At 33.3% G+C, this 19,284-nt stretch overlaps 1 protein-coding gene across 3 annotated transcripts in view; it reads right to left on the reverse strand.

Annotated features, from left to right (window-relative positions):
* Positions 1-2,432: 2,432 nt before the first annotated feature.
* Positions 2,433-19,284, reverse strand: part of LOC131955185 (aquaporin-5) — a 64,103-nt gene continuing 47,251 nt past the window's right edge. Inside the window, exons 4-8 of one of the 3 annotated variants that reach the window (XM_059319198.1) lie at positions 18,055-18,259; positions 17,215-17,295; positions 16,355-16,466; positions 10,132-10,213; positions 2,433-2,966 (exon numbers count right to left, since the gene is read on the reverse strand). In XM_059319198.1, the coding sequence (XP_059175181.1) occupies positions 2,957-2,966; positions 10,132-10,213; positions 16,355-16,466; positions 17,215-17,295; positions 18,055-18,259 (490 nt within the window). In that variant the 3' untranslated portion in view covers positions 2,433-2,956. Of the gene's footprint in view, positions 2,967-8,952; positions 10,214-11,675; positions 11,909-14,452; positions 14,506-16,354; positions 16,467-17,214; positions 17,296-18,054; positions 18,260-19,284 lie in introns of those variants that run through there. The other 2 variants (XM_059319199.1, XM_059319200.1) reach the window with 2 other exon arrangements.

The following is a 19,284-nucleotide window of genomic DNA, read 5'->3' on the forward strand; positions in this document are numbered from 1 at the left end:
TAAAAAAAAACAAAAATTAAAAATTAAAGCCTTTTTTAAACAACATTACTGATTTTTTTTACAAAAATAGAGTTAGAATCATCTAGTTCTGGATATGTAAAGAGTTTCTTCCAGGCATCACTTCGAAAAAATTCTACGGCCCCCTCCCCCCGAACGAGATGGATTGTATATAGTAAGCATACACTTTTACTAGTGTCCGCCCCCCCCCCCCCGAGAAATGTTGACCGCCCCTTCCCCCCCCCCCCCAAAATTTAAAGTGCCTCCCCCGGAGAAAAAAAGTCTGGAAGAAACACTGAATATATTTACACGTGTGTAAAACCAGAAAAGACTTTCAACTTTGATACTTAGACTCTTGATTATTGTTAATATTAAATTACAAATTATCGCCTTTTTTAAACAACATTACTAATTTTTTTACAAAAGAAGAGTTAGAATCATCTAGTTCTGGATATGTACAGAGTTTCTTCCAGGCATCAGTTCAAAGAAAGTCTACCCCTCCCCCTCGAACGTGATGGATTTTATATAGTAAACATACACTTTTACTAGTGTCCCCCCAAGTAAAGACTTTCAACATAGATACTTAGGCTCTTGATTATTGTTAATGATTGAAGTGAACAAAGAACATCCCGTTGGGTGGGTCGCATTATTGTGTACTCTGTAACGACAGGGTTGGGCGAGCTACTCAAGCACAAGTAGACACTAGTCGCCGCCATGATAACCTACTTAGGGCTGACCCCGACACACGTGTTGAACGAAGTCTAAGTTGGAGCAGTGCGCCGAGTACTTAGCGAGGGGAGGTGTGTGACACTTGTGAGAGGGGAGAGGGCAAACTTCGCGAGACGAGAGCGTTTTGACAGTCCACCAGCAAGACTTGGGTGAGTGTGTGTGGTCGGGGGGGAGGGGGGGGGGGAGTCGACGACGACTTAATAGTGGAAATATGTAACTGTACCGACTTTAAACTTTTTTACACTTAAGACTATTTTTGGTTTCAACCGTTGTTGAATGATGAATGTCTACAGTCAATCGAAACTGATGCGATTAAAAATTAAATATGCGTTTTATTGATTACAGAATGTATGGATAATTTTTAAAAATAGTAACACAAACACGTAAAGATTTCGTAAAAATTTGTGTAATAATTAGAAATATTGAAATCTTAAAAAAGTAATTATGTTAATGCTTTTAAAAAAAAAATGAGTCCTTTGTTTTTAAATTTGACAAATACAACAATTTAAATAGTTAAAAAGTTTTCCAAAATCATTTTGGTAAAAAAGAAGTAAAATTAGCAGTTGATGTAAAAAATGTGTATAATAGATGGATGATGTTTGAATGGGTAGACTACATTTGTGTGGCCGTAATGGTGTGTTTAAATTCGAGTGGGTAGTTTGGTGTGGTTAAATTGGTGTGGGTATTTTGGGGTGGTTAAATTGGTGTGGGTATTTTGGGGTGGGTAAATTGGTGTGGGTAGTTTGGTGTGGGTAAATTGGTGTGGTTAAATTGGTGGGGATAAATTGGTGTGGTAAATTGGTGTGGGTAGATTGGTGTGGTTAAATTGGTGTGGCAAATTGATGTGAATAAATTGGTGTGGTTAAATTGTGTGGTTAAATTGGTGTGGTTACATTTGTTTGGGTAAATTGGTGTGGGTAGTTTGGTGTGGTAAATTGTTGTGGTAAAATTGTGTGGTTAAATTGGTGTGGTTAAATTTGTGTGGATAGTTTTGTGTGGTTAAATTGGTGTGGTAAAATATATGTGGTTAAATTGGTGTGGTTAAATTGGTGTGGTTAGTTTGGTGTGGTTAAATTGGTGTGGTTAAAATTGGTGTGGTTAAATTGGTGTGGGTAGTTTGTTGTGGGTAAATTGGTGTGGTAAAATTGTGTGGTTAAATTGGTGTGGTTAAATTGGTGTGGTTAAATTGGTGTGGTAAATTGGTGTGGTAAAATTGTGTGGTTAAACTGGTGTGACTAAATTGGTGTGGGTAAATTGGTGTGGTTAAATTGGTGTGGGTTGTTTGGTGTGGTTAAATTGGTGTGGTTAATTGGTGTGACTAAATTGGTGTGGTTAAATTGGTTTGGGTAGTTTCGTGTGGTTAATATGGTGTGGGTAGTTTGGTGTGGTTAAATTGGTGTGGTTAAATTGGTGTGGTTAGTTTGGTGTGGTAAAGTGGTGTGGTAAAATTGTGTGGTTAAATTGGTGTGGTTAAATTGGTGTGGTTAAATTGGTGTGGTTAGTTTGGTGTGGTAAATTGGTGTGGTAAAATTGTGTGGTTAAATTGGTGTGGGTTAACTGGTGTGACTAAATTGGTGTGGTTAGTTTGGTGTGGTAAATTGGTGTGGTAAAATTGTGTGGTTAGTTTGGTGTGGTAAACTGGTGTGACTAAATTGGTGTGGGTAAATTGGTGTGGTTAATTTTGTGTGGGTAATTTGGTGTGGGTATAATGGTGTGGTTAATATGGTATAGGTAGTTTGGTGTGGTTAAATTGGTGAGGTTAAATTAGTGTGGTTAAATTGGTGTGGTTAAATTGGTATTTTAAATTGGTGTGGTTAAATTGGTGTGGTTAAATTGATGTGGTTAAATTGGTGTGGTTAAATTGGTGTGGTTAGATTGGTGTAGCTACATTGGTGTGGTTCTATGGTTATAGATAGACTGGTGTAGTAGATTAGCGTATCTTTTTATGTAAGTATATAGGTGTGGGTAGTTTGGTGTGGGTATAATGGTGTGGATATATTTTTGTGGGAATATGGGTGTGTGAACAAAAGTGTGGGAATACTTGTGTGAGTATATTGGTGTAGATCTATAAAATATAGATCGGTTAGACGAGTGAAGACGTACATTGTACATTTTTTTTCTATCTACAAATGTAATAAATAAAGTGAGATCTCCGTGAATTTAAATAGGCTGGTGCAGGGGTGTTTCAAAGGTTTGGTAGAAGCTGGATCAAATTTAACTATCTGTTCGATCACTCCGATCTGTAAATAGGAGAGAAAAACAGATTTATTAAATCAAGGGACACAACTATCGTTAATAGAATTTATTTTCTTAACGTTGTTATTTCCCTTTTTATTACACACCGATGTTTAATTTTTTTTTAAATATTTTTTTATAGTTAATACATGGTTTATATAATTATTATGTTTTGTTAATGGTAATAAGATTATATTTGTTTAATTATTAGCTATTTCGCATGATCACACATTCATTCGGTTGATTATTAAATATTGTTTCGTACGATTATTGATATTTTTAAAATGCTTGTTAGATAATTTTTTTTTCTATGAAAATTAGCAATCTTTGTACAGAAATTGGACATTTGTTATGAAAGTATTCTTTATATAATTATGTTCGTTATAAGAGTCAGCATTAGGTTTCTGATAAGTATCGTTGTAAGTATTAATCATGGGGGAAATATAATTTTCTAGTCTGACCAGAATTATATTTAGGATTAGTGTCAGGGTCAGGATTAATGTTAGTTGGGCTGCACTAGAAACGAATATCTTCGTTTCGACCTCGCAAAGATTTGACATCAATCCAATTTTCTATAGGAAGTCTGCAGTAAGCGAACACTCCTGTGTTCAATCTACATATAAAGTGGATTAAATTAGCAATCCTTTATCCGTGGATTAGTGTCACTAAGATTGTAAATTGTGTTGTTCTAATTCAAGGAAATTAATTTATCTGTTTACGTCTGATGTATAAGCTCGGGGTTTCGTATGTATATGTTGAATTTATATTTTACAAATTATGTTTTTTACTAATGTAAATACGAGAGAATCGATTGTACACAGTTGAAATTATACCCTGGGATATGAACCTTTCGTAACTTACTTGCAGCATACTTTAAATAATTTCTATTTTACTCACAATCACGCTATTAATTTACATATTTAAAAAATACTCTACAATCATAATTGCAGATGATTTATATGTGCAAGCCTCATTATTATGTTTGTTTTCCTAGCAAATCTGATTTTTAAAAAAAAATGATTTTGTTGTCACTAAAACGTTTATGTTGTATTTTTTTCGAAGTCCCACAATAGAGAATATTATATCTGCAATATAGTTAAAAGTTAAAAGATGAAGAGTTTTAAAATAGAATTTACAGGTTCGATAGGGTGATAGTGCTTAACTCAAACCTAAGAACAACTGAAGATTAAACATGCGCAATCTTTATAATTCTAATTTTAAGATTGAACCATAAAACCAGCTTAGCCATAGCTTGAACCTAAACATGAAGAAACGCTAAATCTTCTCGCCATCTTTGATCCATAAGCTTAGCCCTAAACAAAATACTGAACTTAAAAAAGCAAATAATGACTATGATTCTATTAGTCCTTTAGATTCCCTAATACTTTGTAATATCATTAATACATAACAAATCAAATTATTAAATTGTCGAACGAAAATCAAACATTAAAACCGGGACTGAACAAGGCTGAGTAGTAGACAAGCATTCAATCTGATTTATATATAAGGTCAGGTACCGCCTCTTCCCACCATAAAATGGAAAAGCAAAAGATTTTAAAATTCTAAGCAATAATAAATGAGCGAAAGAGACTTTAAAAATTCTAAGCGTATTTTGCTAACAAATGAACGAACACTAATAATTTATAATAAAGATAATTAGCAGTAAAAGTATTTTGCAAAGCAAATAAAGAAAAAGAAAAAAAAAGAACATTGCGTCTAGTTGATTTTAGTGAATAACCGATGACCTAGTTTTGTTTACGATAGATTCAAATCATATTGATTGTAATCGATATTTTAGAAATATTTATAAATGTGTTTACAAGATTTTTAGAAGAAAAGAAAATAATTAAAACTTTTTACTTTAAGATTGTCAATCTCTCTTTGTTGCAGAGTTTATTTTAAGTATTTCTACGGGGTTATTACTCCCCCTCCCCCAAACTTACCTCCCCCGGTACACAAACAAAGCCCACAACCCCCAGTCAAAACAGAAGAAATAGCATTTACATAGGAAATATATAGTTCAACCATTGTCCACCTCCCACCCCCTGCACAATATTGCTGGTGTCCATTCCTTACTGAAGTAACATTTTTGAGAAATTCCTGCTGTTTATATTTTGGCAGTCAATAAACGACAAAACAAGACAAGCAACAAAAATAATAATAAAGTAAAGAAAAAAAAACTAGCTTTATGAGTAAAATAGTCATTGAATTTATTTAGAGAAAATTATACAAGTTCCTGACTACCAAGTACAGTGGCATCGCCGGCTGTAGTTAAAATTGGTGAGAAATATGGAGAGGTAATAGGCAAACTGCTACGTATACAGGTAATTCAAAGGGCAGATCGAATGAAATACAAAAGTAAATTTTACAACAGGGTTTTCTTTACCTTGTTTGTGTTGGGGACATGTCAAAAGTTAAAACACTTATACATATATATATATATATATATATATACATATATATATATATATATATATATATATATATATATATATATATATATATATATATATATATATATATATTTGTAAGTATTTTAATATTCTTAATTTTTGACTGGGGACTTTTTTTGTACAATAAAAAGGTATAAGTATGTTGAATGTACAATAATTCATGTTTATATATAGGTATATGAGTATATAATGACATACAAGTGGATTTATACTGACCATTTTATATATATATATATATATATATATATATATATATATATATATATATATATATATATATATATATACATACATATATATATATGTAGAACATAAAATATAACAATAGTATTTTGGCATTTCTTACAATTCCATATACTAAGTGTGCAAAATAATGGCTTGACTTGGTATTGATTAGATTGTTTCTGTTCATCACATAAGAATAATTTATATCATTAAATTTTATATTAGGTAAATTTTAAGAAAATATAAATCTAATTAGAAAATAAGACCGAAATATGTTATTTTTTTAGTAATATGTGGATTATGATTAAAATTTTAAATATAGAATAAAATAAAAGGAATAAATTAAAATTTACTTTTAAAAGATTATTTTTTTAAAAATACTTTGTTTATATGAAGAATAAAAATAGGAAACCCTTTAATTAAAACACGGCTAAATCATTTTAAATCAGTGTTTACATTTTAATAAATGCTTGTTTTTATCCTAATATATATTTTTAAACATAATACTCTAATGCATTTTCTCAAATGCATAGGGAAAATACAAATAAATACAAGTGACTATACCTAAACATAGATTAAATATAGGTTAACTGTTAATACTAATTCCATCATGTGAAACAAATCTGATTGTCATTTTGGACGAGCTTGTAGCTACTTCCTGAGGTTATGTATCATGTTTTTTTTTTTAATTTGTTGTTCAGAAAAAAAATGAACAAAATATGGAAAATAGTATTTGGAAAAAAAAACGTAGCTAGATTAAAAAAAAATGTGAATCTTAAAATACAAAGAAGGAGAATGGGGCAGAGAGTTGTGGTGATGGTTAGAACATGATGAAGATTTAACCTAGCCATTGTACATAAAAAGTGACTCGCCGTGTATTACATGACGTCATACAACAAGCAGTTGGGGGGGGGGGGGAGATGGGGCGGGGACGGTGGATGGTGAGGAATTTTGTTCTTTTATGAACGAAAGGCGGTTGAAGTTTATAGAGTCTGATGTTACCCACTTAAAAAAAAAGAAGGAAAAAAACAAGCAAAATGAAAACCGGACGTTGGTTAAAAAAAATATTAATTTGGTTTTTAAAATAATACTTTATTTTTAAATAATAAATTGTAGAAATAATAGCCCTTAAATGCCTAAACCTGACCTGAAAATTAAAATTTGTAAAGAAAAGCATGGAAACAGGGAGGTGGCGAATTCTGAAACATGACTTTATTTAAATTATTTTTAATTTTAGAGATCTAAATTTTTCTGGTAATGTGCTGTATAATTAAGGAGAGTGGAATTTAAAAGTTGGCCCAAAGGTGACATCATCTAACTCCAAACACAACACATATATTGATTTTGTTTTATTGTCCTGGCCAAGTGTCTTACATTAATTTTAAAACAATGATTAGATTAGATCTGGTAAACAATCAAAACTATGACAACTTTTCTAGAAATTTAAAGTTTCGATCTAAAAAAATGTTTTAATTTTATTATTTACAATTTTAATAAGTATAATTATATTTAATTAGCCTAATTTAAATTACCTAATAATTTTAAAGTGATTGATTCTTGTCTGAACATAGTCGATACTGCAAAGATGTATGGATTTAACAGTCACAAACACAGTATTAATTAGCTTGAGAACGTTGTGGGCCAGGACGTAGGTCAACACAGTTGTGTGTTTTCCGGGGCTATTTATAGAAAGCGACGACCCAGCTAAGCAAAGGGAGACTATACTTCAGATAACAATTATTACTGCCCTTGTAAATATTGCATGTACGCTGCTATTTAAGGCACGATTTGTTTATTATATTTGGGCAAGGATGTTGGTAATACTGTATCATAGTTTACATTAAACAAACAAAATATATTAAATAATATAAAAATCAGCAACAAGTAGTTTATACATTTAACAAAATTTAACAGAATGAAATTAAAATGTATACCAGTGAAATGAAAACAAGCACTACATCCAGCTAATTAATTAAATTAGAAATGCATCATCTGATAAGCTTTAACATAAATTGAAAATAATTTTTTTAAACAACTGAAATTTAAAAAAAAATAATTTTCAGAAAGTACAACATTTTTTTAACAGAAGACATACATGTATGCAATTTTTTAAAAGATAACAATCATTTCTCTATACCTTCTGTGTTAGCTTTGTTGAAAGAAAACGTGTTATATATTTCTCAATGTGTTTTATTTTCAAGAAGGGAACAAGAAATCTTATTTGTTAAACAGCTGTACAAATATCAATATACAAGAAAAACAAAGTCAGATACGTTGAACACATTCTTTTTCTCGCGAAAGAAAATATCTTTGTAAACACACTTTTTTTTACCTATTTGTCTTACAACCTTACTCAAGGGACATAACTGTGGTAATGACGCTTAAAAAAAATAATATGAAAACAAAACAATGATCTAACAATCCCACATTGTTGTGTTTAACTTTCACAGCCACATAATGCCAAGTAAAATACAATTGTTCCTTTAGGTACTTAGGTTACCGGTAGAAGAAAATGAACTATTGATCTATCGTGGGAATATTTATCGTATTGCTGTGTTGACGCCTGTATGTTATCACTACCTGAATAGACTAGTAGCATGTAGCTTGTTGGGGAATAAACATATGTCGTAGTTTATAGTAATCAATGACTGCATTGTTTGTAAGATTCATTTAAATCAAAGACTTATTGTTATACGTAGAGCACTTAAATCAAGAGTAGATTTTTTTTCTGCGCAATTATGGATTCTGTTGTGCATTGTTTGGAAAAAAAATGACATAGCTATTTTTTTGTTACTAATTTAGCTTGTATAGGGCTCTTATTGATGTTTAATTTATGTTTTTTTTTTTTTAATTCAGGTTTTAACACCAAAATTACCTGCCTTTCAGGGTAATTATAATATTTACTATATCTGACTCACACGACTAGCTCTATCTGCTAGATGGTAGCTATTTCTTTTCTAAGACAGTAATCAGCCCTTCCTCAAAGACAGTAACTAGCCCTTTCTCCAATTTAGTATCTTGTCATTTCAATAAGATAGTAACTCCATTCTTGCTTTTTCTCAAAGGTAATAATTTGCCATTTAACCAAGATAGTAAATAGGCATTTTTCTAAGATAGTAATTACCCTTTTTATAATAAAAAAAAACTATCCCTTTTGTATATTAAACTTAAATAAATCTTGTGAATCCTATGAAATAAACTTGGAAAAATATTAACTAACAACAATGTTTTGCCCACTAGTGATACGGTTACAAAACGCTATAACCAAGATGCGTAACTCTAAATTCTCTCTATTACCTCCCCTAGTCTAAAAAAAATAAATTGTGTAAAAAAAAAATGTCTAATAAATTATTAGGAAAAAAAAATTGACATCCCTTTAACTTTAACAGAAATGGGGAATGAACTTGTGAATATACTTTGCAGTGACGCTTCCTGGGTTGTTGTTCTTTTGTATACAAACTTGACATCGTAAACACAAATGACGTTTCTGAATGCCGCCTGCTTATGTCAAACTTTAGAAAAGGATAGCCTATTACAGTGTGTAGAAATTATTTTTTAAGTTAAAAATTATGTTGATCTTCTTTGTTAGCGCTGTTTTTAGAAACTACGCTAATATGATAGCTTACAAAATAACAGTGTTATCTAACTACTTATATTTTAAATAACAAAATGAGACATAAGTTTAGAGCTTCTACTCTAGAATATTAGCTTGTGTCTTCATTTGATATAAAGCATTGAAAAAATAGTTTTAAAAAACATTGCATTATAATTGAATGTGTGTAGTTATTTTTCACCATAAAATTATTTTGCCGAGTTTGGTCCCTTTACATGGTTTGGTCCAATTTATAATTTGGTCCCTTTAAAGTAATGAGGCTAATCATTTCTAAGATAATTTTTTTTTTAAATGGCAAAGGGTGGGGAGTGGATAACCAAAAAAAATATCCAAATTTTAATTTATCAAGTTAAGAAGAAAAAAAAAACGAAAACAAAAATGGGATGAAATAAATATATCACAATAACATTAGGTTTGGTTTGACAAACTAACGAATGGCACAATGGTAAATAAATAAAACAATAGCCTGACAGGTATCCAGGTGAAGTATATTCAAAGGCCGTACACTACAAACACGGTATATCACTTCATGTAAATACCCAAAGAGGTGCTTTCAATCTTATCACTCAACGTAAGGTTGTAAAAAATAATTTAATAAACATCACATAGAACACGTGTATAGACAACTACTGTACATATTGAAAACTAAAAAAAAAGGTTAACAAAAGTTTTCTGAGGTTAAAACAAACAAAAAAAACTGCCTTGTAAGTTTGCTAAGGCAACACTAGACGGAATAGTGGGGCATAGCAAAGATACTTTTCTAAATCTAGCCTAAGTCTCTTTCATGCCCCGTAAATAACAGTCTTGAACCAAATGTAAAAAAAAAGGTTTGTAGCCTAGTCTAGCGGTAGGAAATAATTTTAAAAATAGCAGCATTACATATGGGTCATCTGAGGTAATGTCTTCCCTTTTTCGTCCTTTACATAGTCCCTCGGCACCACAACGACTGTGTCATCGCTACCTGCAATCAAAGAAACAAAACTCGTGTCATTGTTGGTCGTTTGCTGAATGGAAAGATTCAATAATACAATGGCTAGTAATGTACAATTATTATATATATATTACCACTTTATCCTTCCTCAAATCAAAAGTATGCCTACAGTGTAATATATATATATACATATATATATATATATATAAATATATATATATATATATATATATATATATATATATATATATATATATATATATATATATAATGTATGTATGTATGTATGTATGTATGTATGTATGTATGTATGTATGTATGTATGTATGTACGTATGTATGTATGTATGTATGTATGTATGTATGTATGTAGGTATGTACAATCTAGTATATAAAATACTAAAAAGTATCAATAACCAGTGGTATATTTAACTTTAAATAAGAAATAAATTGTAATTCCATATTTTGAAATAATTTTGAAGGTTAAGTCTGCAAAAAAACTTGCCAATACAATTTAAATAAAATATTATTAACATTTTTTTTTAAAAGTAGCTTTTGTAATGTATATATTTTACATACTAGGAATAAGACTACAAATCTGATGCGTACTACTTTACGTAAATACTAAAAATCGAAGAAAGAACTTATTCTGTGTACAATACAAGAGCAAGAATATACTCTTTTACTCATCTGAACTATGAATACGTCCTGGAATAAGTATTAGAAATAGAAACGTGCAGCTTACGTTTGCTAAAAAAATAACATAACATGAGTGGTATTTGAAGATAAAGACACAGGAAAAACGATAAAATATGCTTTTGTTAAGGCAAAGTATTTTTGTTTGAATTGAAAGTAAGTTTATAGATCAATTCAGGTTCGACTCCCATATTTCCGTCCTTAACTATCAAAGCGTTCATCCAGCTAGCGTTGTTGTTTTTTTTCAGAATTTTTTCTAGGGGTGAGGGGTGGGGGTACTTATAAATCTCGGTAGGAGTAGGGTGTACACTGGTAAAAGTATATATTTTCTATATAAATTCTATTTCATTCCAGGGGGGTAGGGGCAGAAGAATGATTGCGTGCTCAAGTAATTACTGCATCCAACTCTGATGGGTACTTGACTCAATGCAAATCATGCAAACACTGCTTGACGATTGGATCCACTATTCTAGGGGGTCACATAAACAGGTAAACTCTACTTTATCTACACTATTTACCTTCAGTTTAGAGAGTAAAAAGTTGAATTTTTTTAATATACATTTGTTACACATTTTGACCCCACAAAATTAGCGGCTGAATAGTCTTATATATAAAAAAAAGTTAGTTATCTATGTGGGAGCAGTAGACGATAGCTTCCCCACAACCTGTTACTGATGTTCGTCTGCCCACACAGACGATAACTGAGATACGCTCACAGGGCGGTCCCTACCACGGGTGTTATCGTAAATGACGCAGCAAATTCTTCCCCCTGCCTGTTAGGGGTGTTGTGAGTAAACACAATTCTGGAACCAGGGCACGGGTCTCAACTTTCACGTCTGCGTGTCTTTCAATGATGAACGTAATACCAGTGACGATAACAGCATTCGTGAAATAAGTAAGAATTACTCAGCATTTTTATTTATTTATTTATTGCGTGCGAAGAAACTAAAAATTTAAAGCGCGAACACACGCATGCGCGTTTTCCAGGTCATACAGGGTCAAGGTGGTTCGTGGGTCAAGGTCTAAGATGCTGAAGAAAAGAAAACAGAGTTTTTAATTCTCCTATCACCGAAATTTTTTTTTTTAATATAAAAACTGATAATTGAGAAAATCTAAATCCAACAAAAACACTTAAGTCAAGGTCATTCTTTAAGTGCAAAGGCAAAGAATAAAATAAGATCTTTTTCTAACATTATTAATAAAGAACCAAAAAAAAATAATTTAAAAAAAAAAACGAAAAAAAAAAAAAAAAAACATCAAAATGTATGGTTTCTGCGTTGTTGTTTTTTTTTTACTGAAATTTCGTTTGCTATAGATTATTGTGATTGAAATCGTTAGAAATAGCGCAAAACCATGACCTGTTCAGTGGAGGGGGTCTGACTACAGTGATGGAATAAAAAGGAAGAGGTGGCAGTTTAGACTAATGACAGCATACTAGGTTGGGGGAGAGGGTGTATGAGTTTTTAGACGGAATAATAAGGATGAGGTCTTTAGTTGGAGACGAAACAATAAGAACAGGGGGGGGGGGTGGTGTACTTCTTTTATGATAGTGTTTGTATAACCAAGAACAAACTAAAAGGCAGAAGTTGTTTGATTCTGGAGTTGTCTCTCCTAGAAGAGTTGCTGTCTCCAGCTATCGAGCCTCTTCTGACCGGGGGTTCAAACTTGTATAGCAACCACGAGCTTTACCGACCAGATCACGCGAAAATACTTATTTATGTATGGCTAAAGTAAAACGTAAAATCGAAAGTAAAATGTGTATTAAAAGCCTGTGTTTGTTCCTATTTATCGACAGATTAACATATTACACATCGGTGTGCATTGTATTACAGCCGAGCAGTTTAAAATATCAATCGTTACATAAAACCGCTTCCGGTTTCTATGGCAACCGGGGGCCACTTCCGTTAGGGGTCAGCTCAGTACATGTTGCTAAACTGTAGGGATCAAAACAGATGTAGAGTTTAACGTTTCTTTTGTTCTCTGTGTGGATCATGGGGAGGGGGGGGGGGAGGCGGTGGTGACTTTAATGCTATTTCTAATGTGTTCTACCGTACTGCTAACTGCACGGTAAAGGATACAATAATATTATGATTGCTTTGTAGAGAAATGAAAGTAGATTTTTGGAGAAAAAATATGTAGACTGAACTGGTGGAATTTTCAGCTGTGTTTATTCGCTCACCCTGTACATATAACTCTCACCTAGTATTTTTTTTACATCAATTGTAATTAAAACTAATATATAATCCTTTTTATTCTAAATATTTGTATTCAAGTTTAAAAAAATATCCTTAAACCTAACACTAGCTAATTCAATTTCAAGCTCTATATAACCTTAACATATATATATATATATATATATATATATATATATATATATATATATATATATATATATATATATATATATAAACCAAACTGTAACCTCAACTTAACAAAAAGAAAAATAAGCTGAACCTTTACGAAAACCAACACCTGTCTCTTAATTGAAAATGTCAACAGTGCTAATATCGTTATGTGATTAATGCAATTCACTTATTTACTTATGTTGTTTCCACAAAATTCGTTTAAAGGACTGGGTGGCTTTGTTTCTCTGACGAATACCTACGGTTGAAACATTCGTCGTGTTTAAATACCCTCGTTTACGCACAAGCATTACACTGAGAAGGGGAAAGATGTTTATACTTAACTTTTAAGATAAAAAAAAAATGACCCATATACTTATAAACACAGGAGTGAGCTACATACTAGAATATTCTTTTCAAGGCCCCTCTCTGTTAAAAGTGCAAGATTTAGGGGTGGGGGGGGACTACGACGACTCACGCGGGAAAACCCGTATCAAAGAGGCGAATAAATAAGTTGGGGGTTGGGGGGGGAACCATGAAGGTCAGGGGGTAGACCATTAGGATTAGTGTGGCCTAGCAAAAAACACACCATGCTCAATCTACAGATGCGTTTACAAATCGAAATATTCCACGCAAACTGCGTTATTTAACATACCGAATCTGTTGATACGTAATACAATTGTGTTTAAAGAGATGTAGTCATTCAACAAAAGAAAATGTTTGATTTCCCAATACCATGTGTTGAGTTTTACTGCGTTCAAATACTTTGATTAAGATCAAATGAATGTGCACATAAAAGTAAAAAAAAAATGTAAACCTCATTTTTCCGGACCTAACAAATAATAGTACAGAAGAGGTAGAGTTTTATTATGTATCACATTGGTAGATTAATTAGGGCTCATCTATTAATGTCACTTGTTTTTAACAAACACAAAGAGATCGTGAATACATACAAAAAACATGCATCAACTAGAAAAGTAGGATACACGAAAGGATCAGTAAAGCAAGCATTATTTAAAAACCAGGATATGGATTTTATCCTGTTTTTTTCATTACCAATATTTGATGATGATATATATATATATATATATACTACTCAAGAGCAGAATCCATGTCCTGATTTCCAGCAGATATAAATGTGATTATAAGCATGCAAGATATAATTTATGCCGTATAATATAATAAAACAGGCACGTATTGAAAAAGAAGACCAAATTTAAAAAAAAAATGACCTATTCAACGTTCTTCAAGTTAATATCCTCAGGGTGATTGGGCAAGTCATTTTCTGAGGAAAGAGTTTAAGAACAAAGGGACGTCACTATCGTTTGTTATTTAAAAGGACGCAAAGTGTGTTTACGTTGTTTTATAAACGCATAAAAACATAAAGGGCATGTGTTTGATTCATTAATAATATTAAATCGATTTTTTACGTAGATTTAGGCTTCGGTAAGATACTCTACGTACATTAATTTAAAGAATGCAAATAATGCAAAAGAAAAGACCCTTTTATCTGAAATTAAGACTTTGTATAACAATTTCTTTGAAAATTATTAATTATTGTGAATCGACAGAAATTGGATGACGTTTTTAAACAACAACTAATAATTTAACAATTAAAAAGCAACTAATAATTACACACGAAGAAAAAAAAACAATAGGGCTGGTAAATAGGTCACCAACCAGTTCTATGGTTCATGCAGGTTTTATTGAGCCGTAGAACTGGTTGGTGACCTACTTACCAGCCCTATTTCGATTGTCACTAATCTAGTCGCAGCACAGTATCTCCCCCTATTAAATTCCAGCACCCGAGGTAAACTATCAAATTTGCGCACACCTCCTCCATTTATATATAATTAATCTCATGGACGATAAAGCCCCCTCCCCCACCCTCCCATTTTACTTGTCACTATCAATCAACAGTGTTGTATTGTGATGTCGCAATATGATTTAGGAAATCAAATCAGTATTCTACTATCTTAAGTTCGACTCAGTGATGCTTCTCAGACTGAGCATTACTTGTTTTTTTTCCGTTTGGCGCCCTTCTCTAGCTATGCCTCTGAACCTAGAACGTAATCTTTGCTGGATGCAATCGTTGCTTTACTTTATTTTATTTCCCCAACTTTTACTAAATTTACTGTTTGTTACATAAACTTTATCTAGTCAAAAGAAAATAAAGCAAATATCCCCGTTTTCAAACACTTCTGCAATAGATTGTTACATTTTTATAACATATAACAGATAAAGAAAATAAAGTTTATATTAAAATGAAAATAGTTAAATATAAATTGTTATACGTAAAATAAATTTAAAACGATTATTTAAATCCTTATCATCAATTAAATATGTCAAGATTAAAGCTATATATTTTCTTTTCTTTGAGGCAAAGCTCACCATCATCTCTAAACATATTAAAAGATAATTAAATTCACATAGTAAACGAGTGCTTGGCCTTGACTGAAAGCTTAAAAGTAATCTCCGACTAAATAGTTTTTACATGGTGAAATTAAACCAAAGCCCGGCTAACATGCATTGTACACGTAAAACCGATGAGTCTGTGCGTGTTTGGTTTATTTATGTGCGTAAAGGATTAAAAGCTAGCAGAAAATCTATGACATTAAAATACTAAACATAATCATAACGTTTGTGCAAGTATAAAAATATTTAAATAAACATTTCTAAATTAAATTTGCAACACATTTTATAAAACCTTGTAAAACATAACAATTAAAATAATAACAATTTTTAATTAGTTTTTTTTTTGGTTTAAAACTTAAATAGATTCCTCTAATGGCAATATGTATATACATCAACGTAAAATAATAATGATATATTATGGTATTGTCTGTATAATAAATGTGTTAACCTTAGTAGGGGTTGCTTAAATATGTGGTTACGATTTTATTATGTCTACTCAATGAAAAAAAAATGTATTAGTCTTTTAGTATTTAAAGAAAAGCTTACTTTAGATCTTACTATAACTTTAAAATAAACCTAAAGTAAGCATTGATAAGCGGACTGTCACAGTTGTATAATCTCTAACCTTAACCGAAGTGGGTTGGGTTAAACATTTTAGACGGGGGGAAGGGGGGAGAGTTGTAAGAAACAAATGGGCGTGATTTTCTGGGATTACTCACTCATTTTGGTTAGAGCCTCGTCCAAGTTGATGATTCCCTTGTACGGGTTCAACACCAGCTTGTACACAAGGGCGGCAACTATACCTCCAGCTATAGGCCCTACCCAGTAGATCTGTGGGAGACGGGACAGAGTGTTTTACGTCAAGATGGATAATAATACATATATACATATGTCTGTCTGTCTGTCTGTCTGTCTGTCTGTCTGTCTGTCTGTCTGTCTGTCTGTCTGTCTGTCTGTCTGTCTGTCTGTCTGTCTGTCTGTCTGTCTGTCTGTCTGTCTGTCTGTCTGTCTGTCTGTCTGTCTGTCTGTCTGTCTGTCTGTCTGTCTGTCTGTCTGTCTGTCTGTCTGTCTGTCTGTCTGTCTGTCTGTCTGTCTGTCTGTCTGTCTGTCTGTCTGTCTGTCTGTCTGTCTGTCTGTCTGTCTGTCTGTCTGTCTGTCTGTCTGTCTGTCTGTCTGTCTGTCTGTCTGTCTGTCTGTCTGTCTGTCTGTCTGTAAGTCTGTCTGTCTGTCTGTCTGTCTGTCTGTCTGTCTGTCTGTCTGTCTGTCTGTCTGTCTGTCTGTCTGTCTGTCTGTCTGTCTGTCTGTCTGTCTGTCTGTCTGTCTGTCTGTCTGTCTGTCTGTCTGTCTGTCTGTCTGTCTGTCTGTCTGTCTGTCTGTCTGTCTCTGTCTGTCTGTCTGTCTCTGTCTGTCTGTCTGTCTGTCTGTCTGTCTGTCTGTCTGTCTGTCTGTCTGTCTGTCTGTCTGTCTGTCTGTCTGTCTGTCTGTCTGTCTGTCTGTCTGTCTGTCTGTCTGTCTGTCTGTCTGTCTGTCTGTCTGTCTGTCTGTCTGTCTGTCTGTCTGTCTGCTAAGTGGAACTCACCCAATGATGTTCCCATGAGTTGGAAGCGATGGCTGAACCAAGCGATCTAGATGGGTTCATGCTAGAGCCTGTATAGTTGATCTAGAACAAGAGTTGAGTTTGTGTGTGATCTTAGTGTTGGATGTTTGTTTAAAAAATAAATTATTTCAGGTTAAAAGAAACTTAGGCTTTTATTTAATTTCTTTACGGCGAAAAGTTCTCTAACATAAAAATAAAGATAAAAGTTTGCTCTCTTCTTGAAATGGTAGAATTAAAACTTAATTAAAAATTTAAAAAATTAATTTATCTAATCATAATATTTTACAAAAGCTGAACAAACCGTATATAACTGTACTATCATTATGAACTCTATATTTATGTAAAATATGCAGTTTCCCATAAACATACTAAAATCAGCCTGTTTATAAGTGTAATACAACATCTTGCAACCAGAGTTTCTTTCAGGAATGTCATCTGCCCCTTCCCCTTTTTCCGGAGCACGACTACCGCCCCGCCCCCTCGGAAATAGTATATACGTCCAATACCCCCCCCCCCCCCCACACACACACATACATACACCAAAATTTCCAAGCTCCGTCACATAGAATTGCAATGTCTAAAATAAATCTTGTTCACCACTACACCCCACAATAGTTATTCCTGGCTTTTAAATTAATTTAATTAATTAATTTAATTAATCAATTAAACTTAATTAATTAATTCATAAACAACAAATTGTGATTACAAATGTAAATGTCCTTATTAGTTTTTGGTATGTTTTTTCTTTAATAAAATAATCGTGTTTTACATTTTGTATTTTAACGCTCATGAGCGACCTTTATGAAAAAAAAATCTACTCACCCCTGCCAAGTGACCAAGAGTGACGGTCAAGCCAATGAGAAGGGCGGGGCTACCAAAAGATGGGCGGTTGGGGTCAGTGGTGCCGAAGATAACAGCTACGAGAACAAAGGTCAGGATGAGCTCTACACCGAAGCCCTGGGCTGGGGTGACGCCATTTCCCAGACTGGTGACGGCGAGATTCTTGTGGAAGATGTGGGGGGTCAGGCTAGGAAGAGATGGAAGGGAACATTAATAGAAGGGTGGAACATATGGGGAACAAATGGGGAAGTAGCTGGGCGTCAGGCTAGGAAGAGATGCGAGGGAACATTAATAGAAGGGTGGGTGTAACAAATAGGGAACTAATGGGGAACATATGGGGAAGTAGATGGGGGTCAGGCTTTGAAGAGATGGGAGGGAACATTAATAGAAGGGTGGGGGTAACATATGGGGAACATATGGGGAACAAGTGGGGAACATGTGGAAGAAGCTGGGGGTCAGGCTAGGAGGAGATGGAAGGGAACATTAGTAGAAGGGTGGGGGTAACATATGGGGAACTAATGGGGAACATATGTGGAAGTAGATGGGGGGTCAGTCTAGGTAGAGATGGGAGGAAACATCAATAGAAGGGTGGGGGGAACATAATTGGAACAAATGGGGAACATATGGGGAAGTAGCTGGGGGATCAGGCTTTGGAGAGATGGGAGGGAACATTAATAGAAGGGTGAAATTAATGTAGAACATATGTGAAACTAATGTGGAACATATGGGGAACCAATGGGGAAGTAGCTGGGTATCAGGCTATGAAGAGATGGAAGGGAACATTAATAGAATGGCAGTGTGAATATATGGGGGACATATGGGGGAAAAAATGGGGAAGAAGTTGGGGGGTCAGGCTAGGAAGAGATGGGAGGGGAACATTAATAGAAAGGTGGGGGGAACATATGGGAGTCAAATGGGGAACCAATGGGGATTATTAGATGGGAGGGGGGATGTGGAACAAATATAGATCAAATGTGGAAGAGAGATGAAACAAAAATTGAAAAAAATTGGAACGAATATACAACACCAACGGAAGAAGACTGTAACACATATGCAACTCATATGGAACAGGAATGGAACAAAACGAACCAAACATTGTGTGAATGTCTCGAGTTTGGGTCATTGACTAGTCCTAGCAAGTCTCTGAGTCCACTCAACACTGATGGGTACCTGACTTAGTTAGGGAACGTAAAGGCAGCTGAACATACTTGC

This window comes from Physella acuta, unplaced genomic scaffold (genome assembly GCF_028476545.2).
Source record: "Physella acuta isolate Inbredline_101_S28 unplaced genomic scaffold, ASM2847654v3 ptg001058l, whole genome shotgun sequence".
Classification (NCBI taxonomy): domain Eukaryota; kingdom Metazoa; phylum Mollusca; class Gastropoda; family Physidae; genus Physella; species Physella acuta.